The sequence below is a fragment of the Peromyscus leucopus genome, chromosome 6 (assembly GCF_004664715.2).
Source record: "Peromyscus leucopus breed LL Stock chromosome 6, UCI_PerLeu_2.1, whole genome shotgun sequence".
Classification (NCBI taxonomy): Eukaryota; Metazoa; Chordata; class Mammalia; order Rodentia; family Cricetidae; genus Peromyscus; species Peromyscus leucopus.
The window spans coordinates 44,212,052-44,229,948 of NC_051068.1; the positions used below are offsets into that span (position 1 = coordinate 44,212,052).

At 43.3% G+C, this 17,897-nt stretch overlaps 1 protein-coding gene across 1 annotated transcript in view; it reads right to left on the reverse strand.

Annotated features, from left to right (window-relative positions):
* Veph1 (ventricular zone expressed PH domain containing 1) overlaps positions 1-17,897 on the reverse strand; it is a 222,517-nt gene that overhangs the window by 150,436 nt on the left and 54,184 nt on the right. The window contains 2 exon segments of the mRNA XM_037206642.1: positions 5,945-6,154; positions 14,329-14,495. Coding sequence (XP_037062537.1) covers positions 5,945-6,154; positions 14,329-14,495 — 377 coding nt within the window.

A 17,897-nucleotide genomic window follows, 5' to 3' on the forward strand; every position in this document is an offset into this window, starting at 1 on the left:
CTCTGCTCTGTAGGATGGTTTACAGCGGCCAGGATGAGGGCAGTGATCTGGCTCTCAGCTGCCTCTGTCATTCTTTTCCTTTCCCTGCTGGAACTCTGTATGCAGGGCCACCGGATGTCACAGAAATGCACCCTGGTCAGAACGTGTATCATTTCTCTATCTGAAAAGTGTCCATAACTCTGAGCCCAGAGAGGATGTCATAAACATCCTGGTGCTTGGCCAGGATATTCTAGCCAGTTAGAAAAACAAGACAGATGGCACAGGACCTAACACCCATAATGACAGTGACTGCACTTTGGGGCATGATGCTTGACTCTTCACAGGTGCAGCCTGGTGGTCGGCAGCTAAGGAAAAACAAGTGGCCACAGCATCCTTCCTCTGGCCATGAGATCACTTCACCTGTTTTTATACACAGGTCAGCTGCTTCCTAGGTCTGGAATGGACTCAAAATACTGTGGCAGAGCATACGCCACATGTTGACCAAGGAGACCAGGCTTTAATGAGGATGTGTCTGGTAAAGAAAACAGCTTTACTCCATTGACCTGAGACTTAGAGACTTAGACAGGTGGAAAGAACCACAGATTCAAGTTGGCTTCTCAAAAAAAAAAAAAAAGAAAAAAAGAAAAAAGAAAAAAAAAAAAAAAAAAAAAAAAAAAAAAAAAAAAGGAAGAAAGAAGAAATGGTTCCTGAAGGAGTCCTTTCCATGGTTACTACTTAGGAAGGAGGTCATGACAATCTAAAAATGTACTGAGACCCTTTGCATGGACAAGACCCCAATGAAGAAATGAATGGAAGCCAGGTGGCAGTGGCGCACGCCTTTAATCCCAGCACTGGGGAGGCAGAGCCAGGTGGATCTCTGTGAGTTCGAGGCCAGCATGGTCTACAGAGCAAGATCCAGGACAGGCACCAAAACTACATAGAGAAACCCTGTCTAAACAAAAAAAAAAAAAAAAAAAAAAAAAAAAGAAAGAAAGAAACGAAGAGAAAAGAAATGAAATGAATGGGGAAAAAAATCTTCTGTAATTGGAAAAACATTCAGCTTTTATCCTCCATGGACAAGAACAACACCCTACTTCGGACTCAATTTAGCCCCCTTCACATCTTACTAATGAGAGTTTAAAGATAAAAATTGCTATGAGCATACTGAGTGGTTTGGGGGTGTGTGTGCTGGGACCACCTGCCATTTATAGAAAGCAGTGTGTTTCTAGTATCCAAGAACCAAAGGCGAAACTCATGAAATACGCCCTTATATCTGTTACTCTTATTTTCCCCAGGAAAGATGTCTATCAGTATAAATATCAATATACAGCAGACATCGCATAGAGTGGTATTTTGTTCAAAAAGGTGAAGGTAATTGGCTCTGCACTCCATCTTTAATGATGCCTGTAGGTGTCTCTGGTAATTTGTTCTAATTCTCTTTGCCCGTAATTTGACTTGTCCCACATATACACATCCATTCAACATTGCAGAACCAATGACAAAACCCGCCATTTATATGGTTGCTGTCTTACTAATTTCAGTCTTAGGCCCAAGTTTCAGCTTGTCATACCAACAAATGCAATGAAAAAGTATCAGACTACAACCAGGAAAGGCAGAAAGTGCTGACATCTCCTGGTTATGCATTACTTTCATGACACTGACTTACAGTTTAACTCATTAAACTCACAACAAATTTATGAGGTGAATAATATCACTAATTCCCAACTTGCAGATGAGGAATGTGAGTGAAGAAAAGTTGTATTGACTTACCCAAGGCCACATAGCTGGTAAGTGAGTGAGTTAGGATTGAAACCGAGGCGGGTAGCATGAGATCCCATGTCACCTTGTGATGCTGTGCAGATGGCCCCATTGTAAGCAAGCTCATTCATGAGACATCTTTGCTGGTGATCATCCTACATTCAGTGCAGAGATGAATGGACCCTCTTGTAGCTGCACTTCTGAGAATTTTCAGCCTGGGGCTCTTGGCCACTCATTTTCACGGTCAATTCAGAATTATCGTTCATTTAGGCCACCATTCAGGGAGGCAGGGTCCTTTGGTATCATAGATGGTCATGTTTCTATCGCATGCTTTCTGGATATTGGTCCTCTCTGTCATTTTTCATTAGTTAGATACCAGGGATAAATTGTGTAGGTTCTAAAGTTTTCCGCCTCTCCATATTAATATCTCATCCTCCTCTGTTGTTAATTGATCCATTTATTTATTTAATCACTGTAGTACAAGATATTGAACTTAGGACTATGTGCATTATGTGCATGCTAAACATTGTGCTATTTGCCCCAACCCACACCTTATTTCTCAATTGATAATGTTTGCATATATATGTATGATACAATGTGATTTGGTTATTTTCCTCTCTTGTTATAACTATGTCCCCTAGACGAATTAGAGAATGATGTGATCAAACAAAATTGTCAAATAAGAATCCAGCATTCAAATTATTAATTAATAGCACTCCTGAGTGCTCATTCATTTTTTTGGTCACAAGTAAATTCAGATGCTCTCCTAATTGGTATTCACTGTCATCTTGACACAGCCTAGACTCTTCTAACAAAAAGTACTCCATTGAGTAATTGTCCCTATCAGGTTGGGGTTGTCTTCATTATTAACTGATGCAGGAGTGGCCAGCCCACTGTGGGTGGCACCATACAGAGAGCTGGACTTGGCTATATAAGAAACCAGGTGAGCATGAGCCTGTACACCAGAAAGCCATCCAGAAAGAGACTTAGCAAACAGCACTGTTACTTGATTCCTGCCTATAAGTTTCTGCCTGGAGTTCCTGCCCTGACTTTCCTTAATGATGACTTGTGACTTGGAAAGAGTACTACTTAAACTCTTTATTTCCCAAGCTGCTTTTGGTCAGAGTGCTTTATCACAGCCACAGAAGGAACCACAACAGACAGATAGGAGGTGACTCATATTCTCTGGAATCTCAGCCACTGGAGGAGAAACTGACCTGGCACAGCTAGTAGATGGGAGGTGCAGCCCAAGCGTTGAGGGAGTATAGACTGTGGTGACTCACTTTCCTGAGAAGGCTTGCAAGAATTCACATAGGGGACAGCATTTGATCCAGGGTAGGCAAGGTAAGTAGGGAAGGGGGGTAAGACTATCCAGATCACAATGTATGCTGGAGCAAGGTGTGTTCAGGGGAGTATTAAAATTCCAAGTAGACAGAAAGTCAGGAGACAAGGGAAAAGCAGGAGGCTGAGGTGGGCTGAGTGAAGACAAATATTTTGATAGTTTCCTGTAATAGTAAATGAGCTCAGAGAAGAGAAGAGGGGCCACAGTATCTTTGGGAATAAAGCAGGTAACCCCAAGAGAGATGCATTAGAGCGGGAAGGAGCCCCCTTACTGGCCTTCTCCACATGGGCAGGGCTATTATGCTGCTGTTTTGTGGTCATTGAAACTCAATTGTTACATGCCAGGTATTTACATGAACTGCCCTGCTGTGTGCTTGGGGATGGACCCTGATAAGCCATTAAGAAGTTATTTCTGGTGTTAAAGGGCACTGCATTTCAGTCTCCTCACTGAGAAAGGAGAAAAGGGACCTTTATACTTTTTGCAATAGTATAATAGTGAGTCTATAATAGTGAGTCTATTAAATTGCTATCTCTTGTGTGTGTATTTATTCAACTGAGCATCCCAAAGGAGGAGAGTAAATCCCCAAGTGATGGAGAACTAATATGACCTTTACTGGATGGAATAGGGCGGCCCCAGAAGCATGTTTCTTTGCCCTTTGATCTCTTCCATTTGAACTCTCCATGCAATAATTGTGTTTCAGATGCAAGCACATGCTTGGAAACGGTCTACCAGTCATTACATGGCATCCCACAATGACCCAATCATAACACAGCAATTTAGCATAGTTCCCTTTTAATTTGGACAGAAAAGATTTCTGAGTTAATTTTACAGGGTAGAGGAAACAGGTTTTGTAGGATTTTGTGTTTTGTTGTATGCATACAACTTTCCCATGCTGGTCAATACAGAGTGGAAAACTGTGAGGCTGCTACCAAGCTGTTGAAACAGTTTGCCCACCCAGATGGACCCTGATTTAACAGACAATCACATCCCAGCAGCCATCTAAAGATCTGATGCCTGGCTTCATGCAGACACAGAAGGTGAGACATGAGCCAATTAATAATGCTTGACTCTACCCCGTGGCCGTCTCAGGCTGATGACTGCGTACTTTTAGGATGCTGTTGCCGGAATGCAGACAGTTAACAAGGATCTAACAGGAGGCTCCCTCCGCTCAGCTCCAGTTTGTACTTCTCAAAATTTGGAACAAGATCCGGAATTTGGTTTGACATTTCTGTGTTTCTATAATCTTTTGAATCCCCAATATGCCAAACTCCTGAACATAACCGAAGTGTTTACTTGGGTGCCAAGGAGAAAAATTCTAATTATGTTAATTTTTTAAATAAGATAAGATACAGGATGAAGGAGAGTCTCAAAGGGCCAGGGCTTACAGCAGTCACGTGGCTGTCTATAGTGAGCACCCACAATCACCCTATGCCTCATTCATTCCTATATTCCACCAATTTCCCATGTCCTGAGTCCTCCACACAGACAGCAGTAGAGTTTTGTTTAGAGCAAAGTTTTTGCTTCTCTGTCTATATTAGACTCTCATAGGTGCCCCAGATGCTGTACTGGATGTCGGCCCTCATGCTGACTCTCCATGTGCCTCAGTGAAACTCCTTGTTCCTTTTGGAAGAGCCTGATAGAAATGCACAAGCAAGTAAATCCAGCTGCTCGGCTCCAGCCTTCGACAGCATTGCACTACAAGCTTTTTTATGCCGGGAACAAATTCACTCATATTCAGCACTAACTTGCTGCTTAATCCTAAGACACATGAACTTTAAAGTTTCTCAAAATTCCAACTTTAAAGCTAATGAAGGACTTTTAAATGGTTAGATTTTTAATATTTTTAATCATTTGTTGGTACTTGCAATGAGCTACAAGGTTAGCAGACTCAGTCAGAAGATGTCAGATCCTCTGGACCTGGAGTTATATGGATGGTTTGGGACCTGCCATGTGAGTGCTGGGAATCTAACCTGGGTCATCTGGAAAAACAGCCTGTGTTCTTAGTGACTAAGCCATCTCTCCAGGCCCTTTCTGACTCTTAACTTTGTCTTATCCAGAGTCAAGGCACTAAATTTAGATGAACTATAGGATTCTTTAAAAATATTGGGCAATTTTATATTATTGAATTGATAGTGGTATGTAAGCCAGCTAAGTGAAAACCTCCGTTATATATTTACTTTTATTTTTTAACAGATAACTAAGAATTCTGAATACCTATGCAAACACGGTGTGTCTGTGCGTTCACATGCACAGCCTTCAAAACCTGGACCGCTAGATGCACTCTCCTTGTGCAATGCTCACAACCCCTGATGCTGTCCCGTCACTCTTGCAAGACTCCCTTATGCAAATATTTACACTAGAACTTCTAAACATCCACAAACATTTATTTATCTCTCCCAAATAACATCACCAAGAATGCTCAGAGCACTCTTTGACGTGGTAGCTATGGGCATTCGGGATGGGCGTCTCCGAGACCTAACTTCGCTCACAATCTCCCATGCTAAGCACAGCTGCAACAGATAATGTGATGAACCCCTGCTAAGGGCTGTTGGCACTACATAGTGGTCTTGACTATGTCAAAATTTTTCTATTCCATTTTAACCCTCCTTCTACCTCAAAGGACACACTAGCAATGAAATTCTCAATTCTGGAACTTTCTACGGACCCTTGCTACGTTGATCCAGAGGCCATGGTGACTCAAAAGTTTCAAAAAAGAAATGGAAACTCTCAGAAGTCCTGGACAACTTTGGAGGTTAGAGTGAGTGAGTGAGTGAGTGAGTGAGTGAGGAAGGAAGGAAGGGAGGGAGGAAGGAAGGAAGGAAGGAAGGAAGGAAAGAGAGGGAAAGGGAGAAGGGCCAAACTTACTTCATCCACATGTCCAACAGCACCAAAGATCCTTGCTATTTGTCCAGTGAGGTAGGGGACTCTCTCCCCAATCTCCTTCAGCATTGGTAGAAAGCTGCTCAAAGCCAGTGGCTCACAGCCTGCTATTTCTATGAGGATGTTTAGGATGTAGTCATTGTGGGTTGAATCCTTCAAATGCCTGATCAGGAAAGGAACACATTTCTGAACCACCTGCAAGGAGAGAGGAGAGGAAGAAAGGAGAAAGAAAAGACAGTGAGAAACATGAGTCAAATCAGAATCACTTTCAAAAGAAAACTTGGCTGTGACAGTCCCACACATAGCATAGGCTGGACTCATTTGGAAACACTCCTCCTGCCCCAGCCTCCCGAGTGCTGGGATTATAGGCATATGGACAACAACATATTAAATAGTACACTAGCAGGCAACACCTCCTGGGATTACAAAACTCGTGGTAAATCTCCAGACTTTGGAATCTAAAATTTACAATAAAACCTTCTGCAACCGAGTCTGCACTTCTTTTGTGAAGTCCACAAAGTTCTCATGTCGTGGATGCCCAAGCCAAGTCTGGATGTGCCACGGGAATGCTTGCATTCTTCACTGGCCACCAGAGCTGCAGCAGAACAGCCAGTGAGTAAGAGCGCTGGCTGATTGCACTAAAGCCTCTGGTCTGGGAGAATTCCATTTAGAAATGCTTCATAGTGGAGACAAGAAAGCAGGAAGGCTTCTCACTTGTTCTCAATCTCCACTTCTACCAGAGAATGTCATGAGAAGGTATAATTGTTAAAGCAAAATGATTTCCACCACATTCCCATTGCTGTATGAATACAAGAATTAATTGTATTAATTATTATTTAATTAATATTTAAAAAGTGACTTTCTGTGAGATAAAATCCCTAATACGCACAGATACGGGAAGGAAGCCATACATAGAATTTGAGCAGGGACAAACCAAGGGTAGTCTGAAGATAACTAAAATCATCCTAACATGTAGACTTAAACTTCATAGTCATTTAAGTGCTCTGGGAGGGAAGAGCATGACTAGTTCCTGACAAGTCACACATCTGCAGCTCTGTAAATGCTGCCTGTGCATTGGGGAAGGATTGCATGTCAGGTTACACCACGAGAGGTCCCTGGCACAGATAGTAAAAATGTCAGCCAACTGCCCTGGGTCAGGGAAACACACCTGACCTGAGGCATTTGGAAATGGAAAATGCTCACACATTTCCTGCCCCTTCCAGAAAACTCCATATCCTAGCCCTTGCCCTTCAGATCCTATTCCTGGAACAAGAAGTTTCTGTGACACATGGTTCTTTACATGCCAACGCTGAGTTTTAATTTAAACCCCAGCCACATAGCCAAAGTCTCACAAGGCTGTGCTGTATCTGTCCATTCTTCCATGGATAAAAGGAAAAAGGAGAAGAAGGAAATGGGGAAAGGCGGAGGACAAAAAAGAAAGAAGGAGAAAAGAAAAAACAAGACAGAAAAGCAGGCAGGCACCAGGCAAAGGAATCTCCCAACTCCCTGAGAGGGACAGATGACTCCAGAGAAGGCCCAGAAAGTAGAGCCATCTTGGATACTGTAAACAGCAATGACGACTTTATACATGAAACAAAAGCTGAGTATTTCACTGTGAATTCCTATTATACCAAGTTTATTATGACAGTGATAGAAAAGAAAGATAATTCGAAGTTTGTCTCACACATTGAGAATGATGCCCTGGCAGGAGAAATTTTATCTTACACACACACACACACACACACACACACACACACACACACACACACGCAGGGCCCCCGTCTCCAGTGCCGTCATGTTGGGTTGACTTCATGTCTAGGAGCAAGACCTGTCCCAGCTGAGAGCAGAGCAGTCACAGAGACAGTACAGATGGCAGGCAGAGAGGAAGCTGACATAAACGTCATCCCCCTGTCTCTACCACTGAAAGAAGCCCCCAATGGCCTCCTTTGTCCCTTCCGCTTAGTCTGCCCACTGCCTCCAGAGCACCTTGCCCTAAAACTCCAACCTGATGATGCCAAGCTTCCCTTAGAGACTTTCAAAGACTCCCTCATGGCCCAAGGCCAGAAGCCCAAACTGTGGCCTTGCAGGGTCTTCACTTAGGGGTGTTTCTGCTGCTTCTTCCCCATGGCAGGCCTTCCTGGTGTTGACTGCTTCAGCAGCTTGACAGAGGAAGCCCCTGCTTTTACATTTGACTTTCCCTTCTGCCCACGCCATAGACAGAGGACCCAGGGCTAGGGTACCAAGAGAGTCCTGCACATCACACATCCAAATATTCAGCAGCACTTGCAATCCTCCTACCTGATAAATGAGCCTTGTAACAATCTATGATGCTTCATTTCGACTTGCCTTCTTTGGCCTGGCCTGGGTGGAGGAAGTAAAAGAGACGACCCCACCCCCTCTCCTCTGCCTGTGGCTATCTCAGGCTTATTTAAGCCACTTCTCAGGAATATGAGGTCACTTAACAGTGTAAGGTGGACCCTGAAAATTAAAATTTCTCCAGAAAGTATGTTAAGAATAAGAATAGCTTGCAGCCTGTTTCCATGAAGGGATCCCCCTCAGGACAATCTCTCACAGTTCTGACAGCTTACCTCACAGCTAAATCTACTGACATGCGCTTTCTGGCTGTTCCACTCCCACCCCCCCACCCCCACCCCCCATAAATTGTATGACTACAACAGGAAAGATGGGGAAAACTAAGAATTTTCCCCCTTTTGTTCTGGCCCAAACTGCAAATAAACTCATTTCTCTTTACCAATTCCTGAATCCTGTTATTTTGGTAAGATAAGCAAGCAAAGGACTCATAAGGGCCATAGTCAATCATACTCTTGGAGTAGCTTGCGCTGTCAAGAGCCTGCCCTGCAGAAACAGCAGAGGTAGGCTCAAGGTGTCTAAAAAAATTCCAAGGCCCTAGTGCCCTGGGCTGTGGGCTTAAACTAGAGTGCAGGCGGGCAGGGGCTTGAACAGAACTCTCCAAAGCAAACAGCCAGGGCGGAATCTCAGTCTTGCATTCTCTGGTTCTTCCTGGACACCAGGCTCTTCTCCTTGAATCCCTCATAGCAGTTCATAATGTTGGCCTCATCACAGAGTTGAAATTCTGTGGCTACCTCTCCCCGAAGCCAAGGGCACCTCAAGACTAGGGCCATCGGGAAATTATGCCCTGTTTAGCTGGTAGTAAATGGTATTTCAAGACCTGTGTATGGAAGATAAGGCAAAGTGTGTGTGTGTGTGTGTGTGTGTGTGTGTGTGTGTGTGTGTGTGTGTGTGTACACTACCACTTAAATTCATCCTCCGGCAAAAATTTCTATTTTAGTTAACTTAGCTAGTGTCAAGACTTCATTAATTTCTATGACTCTACAAAGCTGATTGCCATTCTTTCTGTTTACCACTACTTATTTCCTCCACACTGATGTTCTGAGAAACAGGTTCTGCTCTGCAGACTGTCTCTGAGTGGTCTACACATCCCATCGCTCAATCTTCTCATGTTTTGTAAATGACTTCGAGCATTTATGCAAAGTGACCCCTGAGCCTTGTGGGCCTGGCGACTGGCCTGGTGGATGATGTGTTAGGTGTTGGAAGATTTGGCAGGAGAAGAGGAATGTTCTACTCTGTTGTGTGAAACCCAGGAAATGACTCTCCTTTCAGGACCGGACTGCAAAAGCGGTTCCTCTGGGTCTGAACACTGAGGAGGGAGGGCTCCACTTGCCACTCTCTGTCACTCATCTTTGCATGCCTGGGGCCAGAAGCCCGTGCCTGGGGCTAATAACATGTATGCATACACATTAATAAATTATGTTCTGTTTGCTAGCTAGACTGCAGGATGTCCCACGGCAGCCAAGAAAACACTGACTTTAGTCTTACAAAGGCAACTTGGAAAACTGACCACACAGACTTTTCCTATAAATGGATCCTGAGGTTCCCCTGGGGATGCTGACCATGAGTCACTGGCCAGGAACTGCCTTTCTATCTGGGAAGAATAGTGTCCTGTAAAGAATGATACCCAGCGTCTGTGAAGAAGGATAAAGGTGTGCCTGGCCACCCATCTGCTTCTCAGAGCTTACAGATGTGTGGATGCTGAGAATTCATGGACTATCAGCTTTGTGTAGAGAAACTGTCTGTCTCTGTAGAGCCTTGGATGGGAGTCTCCAGAGGGGCTGCTTTTACAGGGAGGGAAGGGCTAATAAGGGGAACAATCCCTGAGCTAGATCATGGTCTGAAGAACAGTTTCTCAACGGCCCACTACTGACCAACTCTGAGAGTCATGTTCTCACTGGTCACAAAGGGTAGGTGGTGAGAATCACAGCATTCAACAAACAAACAAACAAACAAGACAAACCCAGCCAACCAATCAAACAGGAACCTGGGAAACACCGCAAGTGACAGCACTGATTAGAGATATCACTAATAACCTCTGTTTTAGTTACTTTTCCTCAACAAGAAAACCGAAAGAAGCAACTTAAACAAGGAAGGATACGTTTTAGCTCATGATTTCAAGGATTTCAGAGTGTCATGGTGTGGAAAGCATGGTTTGGGAAGCTCAGTCCCTGTTGGGGGTTCTCACATCATGGAAGGCCATGAAGCAGATGTCACCCCCAAAGGTCTGTCCTTAGTGAAAATTTAGGCACTAATTTTAACTTCTCCATATGAGAAATATCCATGAAATATATCTACTGTATACCAGGTGCTAAGCCAGTCATGGGATCCTTTGTTGGCTGTGACCAACATTAAGCAGGGTGCTACCAAAGCAAGATAGTTCTCGTATCTCAGGGTGCTTTAGAGGAGAGACGGACCAGGAATTGGGGAAATGGGATTGATTCTGAGAAAGTTTTAGCATTTTAGTGTCTGTCTCAAGGACAGGGCCAGAGTTATGAGCTAAGAACCTTACAGAAGGAAACACAGCATGCTTGTGAATACCCACTGCCCATGAAACAATACCTATCAGCAGACTAGCTTTTTGAAGTTTTGAGGCCAAGAAGTGGTGAGAAGTACCTAACTGGAGTCATAAGCCCTTTCCCTTGCTTCTTGACAGCTGTAATGTTCTGACAGGACCTCTGTGAATGCCACATGTGGAGTCATCCACACTCTTGGACCTCTTTGCATTAATTAGTGTGAGTGACTTCAGGGCGTTTTCTCTTTCCTCATCCTTTAACTGAGCCTGCACTGGCTTTGTTTGTCTTCACACTCAGTCCTCGCCCTGTGGGAGAGGAGCTGATGTAGCTCAAATTAGTCTTTCTAGAACCATTGTCTGAAAAATCACATTTGTTTTGTTTTAGTTGCCAGGCCACAGATGAAATGGGTACCATATTTGGCCTTTTAGTCCCTCAGGGTTCCCTATCTTCTAAACACCTCTTCCCCAGCTCCATCCCTGGTAATCATGACAATGGCTTCCCATAGGGAACTCATAAGCCCTTTCTTAAGGTAGCCTATGAGTATGGTACCTTATGTGGCAAGAAGAACCAGATGTGATCAACTGTGTAGATGTGATCTTGAGGTGAGGAGATTCCCTTGGATTATATGGGTGTTCTCAATGGAATTATAAGGGTCTGGAGAAGACAGTAGGGGTGGACCAGTGTCTGAGATGTGGAAAGAAAAAGAGAGGCAAGAGTGATGTGGATCATGTGCTTGGAAAGCCAACAGTCCCTGGAAGCCAGAAAAGGCAAGGAAACAGACTCATCCCTAAAGCCCACAGAGGGAATTAGCCCTGCTGACCTATTTCAGACTTTGGCCTGAAAAACCCCAAGCCCATCTGTGTGCTTTCAAGTCACTGAATTTATGTTGTCTTTCTAAAGCAGTGACAGCAATGAAGAAACCCAGCATCGTGCCCATTCAATGGGCCTGCTAGAAGGTGGCTCAAAGATCCCACAGCCGTGCTTCTCACCCATCTATAACGGATGTTCCCTGCCTTTCTGTCCTTCAGCCTTTCTGAAACTGACTCCTACACTTGTGATCTGAACCACACTGCCGAAGGTTCCCTGGTGTCTTGTTTTACGTTGCACTTCCTCTCACATCTTCTGTCTCTCTATTCTTATTGTGTATTCATTTTTCCTGTTTTCTTTGGATTTCCTGAGTTGGCATTCCATACTCACATGGCCATTTCCTAACCTTTTCTTCTACCTGCAACCCACAATGAGAATCTGCCTCCATTCAGCACAGCTCCACATACATTGATCCTTTGGGGTCATTGGTGAGTCCAGATGGCCAGGCCAGGGTCAATTCCTATCTCAAGCCTCCGTTACTTCTCTAGATCATGATTCTCTTGAGTCACGTTTCCCCTTTAGAGACTATACTACAACTCTTCCTGGATGATTAAGGCTTCTACTTCCTTTGGTGTCTTATTCATTCAATAATCAATTCATTTCTTATTTATTCAATAATCTCTTCCTCTAACCACTTTGGTGTGTGTATACGTGCATGAGCATTCCTATTTACTTATGTGCACATCCATGTGTGTGTGTTTGTGTGGAGACCAGAGGTCAACTTCAGGTATTCTTCTTCAGGAGCTGTAGTCCCTCTTTGTGGAGACAGGGTCTCTCACAGGGACCTGGGGCTTGACAATTAAGCTAAGATGACTGGCCAGTGAGCCCCAGGGCTTTTTGGTCTCTGCCTTCTCAGTCTGGTATTGCAAGCATATGCTACTACAAGACCTGGCTTTTTATGTGGATGCTGGGGATTGAACTCAGGTCCTCATGCATATTCAACAAGCACTTTACCTGCTGAACTATCTCTTCAGTCCCTATTGAAGCCCGACTATCTGCCCAGCATGAAGTTAGGGACTAGTTGTGAATATGTAGACATGTCCTATGATCTTCAAGGAGTTTATAGCAAACTGGAAGAGGCTGACAAGCCATAATAATAGTATTGATAAGTTATAAAAGCAACAATAAGTTATTGATAATAACATACTATCGTTATTATTATTATCCCAAGGACAAAAGTGAAGTTGCACAGACAGCTCTCAGTCTCCTGCCAAGCCTCTGACTTTATTTTCTGGTTTGTGATCCCCGTCATAACAGCCTATGGCTTATGCCTGATCTACTGAACAAAGATCTCTGAGGATGCAGCTGAGGTAAGGGCCAGCTTCCTGGTTTCTGTCCTGGGGCATCATGGGAAGGCTATACTTAGTGTTTAGTAACTCCTAACCCTGCTCCTTTTCCTGGAGGCCCATTGTCCCTTGCTCTCCCTGGCACAGACTGTGCATTTTTAAGGCTCTAGCTGGATGCTACTCCCACGAGAGGACTTCACTGTACCATTTTCCCCCAAGGCTGAATCCACAGCCCTCCGAAATCTACATCAGCTACCTCTTCCTCACAGTATCCAATTTCTATTGAGAAATGGAAAGAGAGAATGAGATATTATTTCATTCTCATTATGTGGTCTTTTAGATCAAGCCTCATGTAAGTTTTTTTGTTCTTGTTGTTTATTTGTTTACTATCTCATTACCTATAAATTCCTTTCACCATTGGAACCACTGTGGTTTGCTAATTACAAGCATCCAAATTGTCAGTATGCTATTTGGACATAAAGAATGACAACTGACTTGCTATCTAGAAAGTGACCTTTTGCCCCGACTCTGGGCACATTTACTCACAAATCAACTCATGTGTAATTCTTTCTCTTGGCCCTGCTTGTGAGAATACAGATTCTTAGAGCTATTTGCACATTCAATTGCATTGAAGCTACCCTGCACTGGCTGCAGATTCACGCTCGCTGCTTTTTATCAGTGTGACTGTGATGGTTAAGTTTGTGTCCATTTGATTGGATCACAGGGTGCCCAGATGCTTGTTAAACATGTCAGGGTGTCTGTGAAAATATTTTTGGGTGAGAATAACATTTGAATGGGAAGACTGAGTAGAGAGATTTCCCCTTCGTTATGGACAGGCATCAGTCAATCTGTTGGGGACTTAAACAAAGGGAAAAGGGAAGGAAGAGAGAATTCACACTCTATGTGATGTCTTGTGCTAGACCACCTGCCCTCTAGTTTCCGGCATTTTTAAAGTATAATTTAGAACTGTGCCCTTGGCTTTTCTGAGTCTCTAGGACAGATGACAACCTCCATAGTGATATGAACCAACTCTCTCTCTCTCTCTCTCTCTCTCTCTCTCTCTCTCTCTCTCTCTCTCTCTCTCTCTCTCTCTCTCACACACACACACACACACACACACACACACACACACACACACTCACACACACTCCTCTTGTACAAATGTATTATAAACAGGTAGATGCTTTTGCTTATATACGTATGCACAGGGAAATCCTAAGCACATTAATCCTGCTCAAGTGATCCAGAACTATATCTGGCTGTGTGGGCTGTCACAGTGAGTGCCTATCGTATACAGCGGATATCAAGCAGACGCAGTACACTTTTTTACCTCCACATCTTTCCTCTTTGCTGCTACATGCAAAAGCCGTAGTAGATGGTACTGCTCTGTCTGTTCCAATTGAGACATCAAGGCCAGGAGTTCTGCCAGGTGTCTGTTGATTGGTTGTGGCTGCTTTTCATACACAGCAGGTAACACCCTCAACAGCATGGCATTTCCTAGTGGGAGAACAATAGAGGCAACAGCGACTTTATCAGCCTCAAAGCAATAGAAATAACAACATTGTCAATGTAATAATCTTTGTACTTCAGCAGTACAGTCAACAGCCAAATGTTCTGTTAAAATTAACAGACTAGCTCATTCTGAAAAAAAAAAATTAGTCACTGACGCACGAGTCCAAGTGATTTCACAAGGGGGGTATTTTATGATATAACCAGCATTATTATCTAAGGAAATTTTTTCCTGAGTAATGTTCCATGGGGGTTAGAGGCACACTTAACAGTAACCAGACAACACCCTAAGGAGACAATTCCGATAAAGAATTCCTGATGAGAAGCAACACTTGGATGCTATTGAAATGAAAAGTGAGCAGTGTTACAAGCATGAACCTAAACGAAACTGAACCAAAAAAATGTGCAAAGGAATGCGCTTGCATTCCTGAGGGGTGGGGGCGTGCTTGAGACAATGGACATATGGAAGCTATGCCTTATTTTTATGAATAGTTTAAAAGGTAGCAATGCAAATTTAAATCCTTGATTTCTGCACTATTTCAAGAGGGATTTACACTCAACTTGTTTGTCGCATGTGATTTGCCTCAGAGACGTGTGTGACAATTGCATTCAAAATGGTAAAACCTGAGGAAAAAAACCTTCCATAAACTGTAGGGACTTAAATGCATCAACACGTGGGGAAGAGCTGCTTATCGCTTTATACTATGGATTCCCCCCCGCAAAACGCTGTCAAGTGCTTACTTAAGTGTCTCAGAGGATTTGGTTTCTAGAAGAACACTTTCTTGATTCTGTTTACACATTTTTTGTTGTGGCAGGGGTCCTGGGGTTGAACCTTACACATGCCGGGGAAGCACTCTTCAAATGGCCACATTTACCCCAACCCAGTTCGTGGTTTATTTCTACTTTAAAGTTAGCTTTATTCACAGAAAAAATATATACAGAAAGAATCAAACAAGCAGAAACTACACATATGTAAACCTTCACTATGTGGTGGGGAAATGTTAACACACAAAAGACATTTAATTATGAACATTAAGGAAAGAAAGCTTAGATTTCTAGAATACCAGTATTTATATTCAGTTAAAACGGACAAACAACATATCTGGGTAAAAAAATTGAGGATTGCTTTTTCATAGAATTAGTTTCAAATGTGTCTTATCAATTCGTCTACAGAATAAAAGATTTTGGAAATACTTTTAATTTTTTAAAGAATTTGAAAGAGCCATACTGAGGCAGGAAGATGACCACAAGTTTGAGCCCGTTCTGGCCTATACAATGAGTGCAAGACAAGCCTGGGCTACACAGCAGGACCTCGTCCCAAACTGAAACTAAAAACTAAAACATAAAGTTTTTCCTGGGATAGAGAGATGGATCAGCATTTAAGAGCACTGGCTGCTCTTCCAGAGGACTGCGGTTTGATCCCAGCATCCATATAAGAGCTCACAACCATCCATAACTCCAGTTACAGAGGACCCACGCCCTCTTCTGGCTTCCATAGGCATCTGGCTTGTGCTTGCACACAAGACGCCTGTATACATAAAATAATAAAATAATGTTTTAAAGAAGAAATTGTTCCCATCACTGTTTCATCAATTTAATACCAAGCAATGTATTTTGTTTGGGTTCTGCTTACTAATATTTATATAGAGCTTCTCCTTAAATCCAGGAAATTCTAATTCAATATGAAGTTGATGCAGAACACATTAGGTCATAGAACTTGGCTGTGGGTGCACACTGGTCAGCTGATGGGAAAAGTCCCATTGAATGGGACTGTAGCGAGAATCTGGGACAGAAACTGCTGTGTGACTATTAGTACCATCTCCAGGAAAGGCCCTGGGTGCTTTGGAGGGGAGACCCCTAGATTACTCATTTTCAACTGATTTCAATTTCAATAAAATAAACACACAAAAAAGTGCAAAACAATTGATCTTTTTTTTTTTTTTTGGAAACAGATGAGGAAATCTGGATGAAGAAATCCTGTAAAAAATCCATTCATAAATGTGTATGTTCTTTTTGATACGAAGTGTTTCAAGCCCCCGGGCAAGCATAAGTGATGAAAGGAGCAATGGAGTACCCATCACCCAGCTTTACCAAATCTTCACCTTGTGCCACAAGTGCTTCTTGTTTTTTTTCTCCTCAGAGGCAATCATCGCCCTGAAGTTAGCACGTCTCGTTGCTGTGAACGTGTTTAAACCTTATTTACATATGTGCATCAATAATCATCTTTTAGCTGTTTGCCCGCTTTATAATTTTACATGGACAGGTACACTGTAGACAGACCCCGCGGCAAACTGTTTTGTTCCATTCAACATTATGCTGATTTTCATTCAAATTGGTCTCTTATCTGGATTCTTCCTGCCTGCTCTTTTATCCAGGGGAACTGATTTGTTTACGTTCTCTGTGGCTGAAAGACATAATTTTTTTTGGTTTCCAGAAGAAATCGACAGGAAAAGGCCTGAAATCCCTCAGATTTGTTAGCTTCTGTTTTCAGCAGCCTGACAAGAATGGCAGGGTGCTAAAGGTGTAGGCAAGGCTGCCATGGTCCTGGCAGGGCCATTTCTTTGGCTCTTCTAGCTTCTAGAGCAGTGGTTCTCAACCTTTCCTAGCACAGAGACCCTTGTATATAGTTCCTCATGTTATGGTGACCCCCAACCATAAAACTATTTCATTGTTACTTCATAACTGTAATTTTGCTACAGTTATGAATCATAAGGTAAATATCCGTGTTTTCCGATGGTCTTAGGAAACCCCTGTGAAAAGGTCATTTGTAGCCCACAGGTTGAGAACCATTGTTCTAGAGTCTGGTGTGTATTTCCTGGCTTGTGGACCCTTCCATCACGTTCAAAGCTAGAAACATGGTGACGCTATGGTCCTGCTTCTTTCTGTTGTCATCATTCTTCATCTGATTCCATTTTCTGCCTCCCTCTTTCGCTTCCTTTTAAAACATTTTAGTTATTATGTGTGTGCATGTGTGTGCCGTGACATGTGTGTAGAGATTGGAAGACAGCTTCCAGGAGTTGATTCTCTCCCTCCACCATGTGCTCCAAGGATTGAACTCACGTCATCAGGGCTTGCATGGCAGGAGCTTTTATCCAATGATGCATCTCACTTGCCTACTTGTGGGTCCTGGTGCTTTGAAAGAGCAGTAAGCATTGTTATCCAGCTCTTCCACATTGAGTTTTGAGACAGGGTCTCTCACTGGCCTGAACTTGCCCAGTATGCTTAGCTGACTGGCCAGGGAACCCCTGGGCCCTCCCCCCAGCACTGGTGTTAGGACCTTGAATCACTGCACCTTTTCAGTGTGGATTCTGGAAATCAAACTTGGGTCTACATCTGGAAATCAAACTTGGGTCTACATCCTTAAGAGAGAAGCACTTTACTGACTGAGCT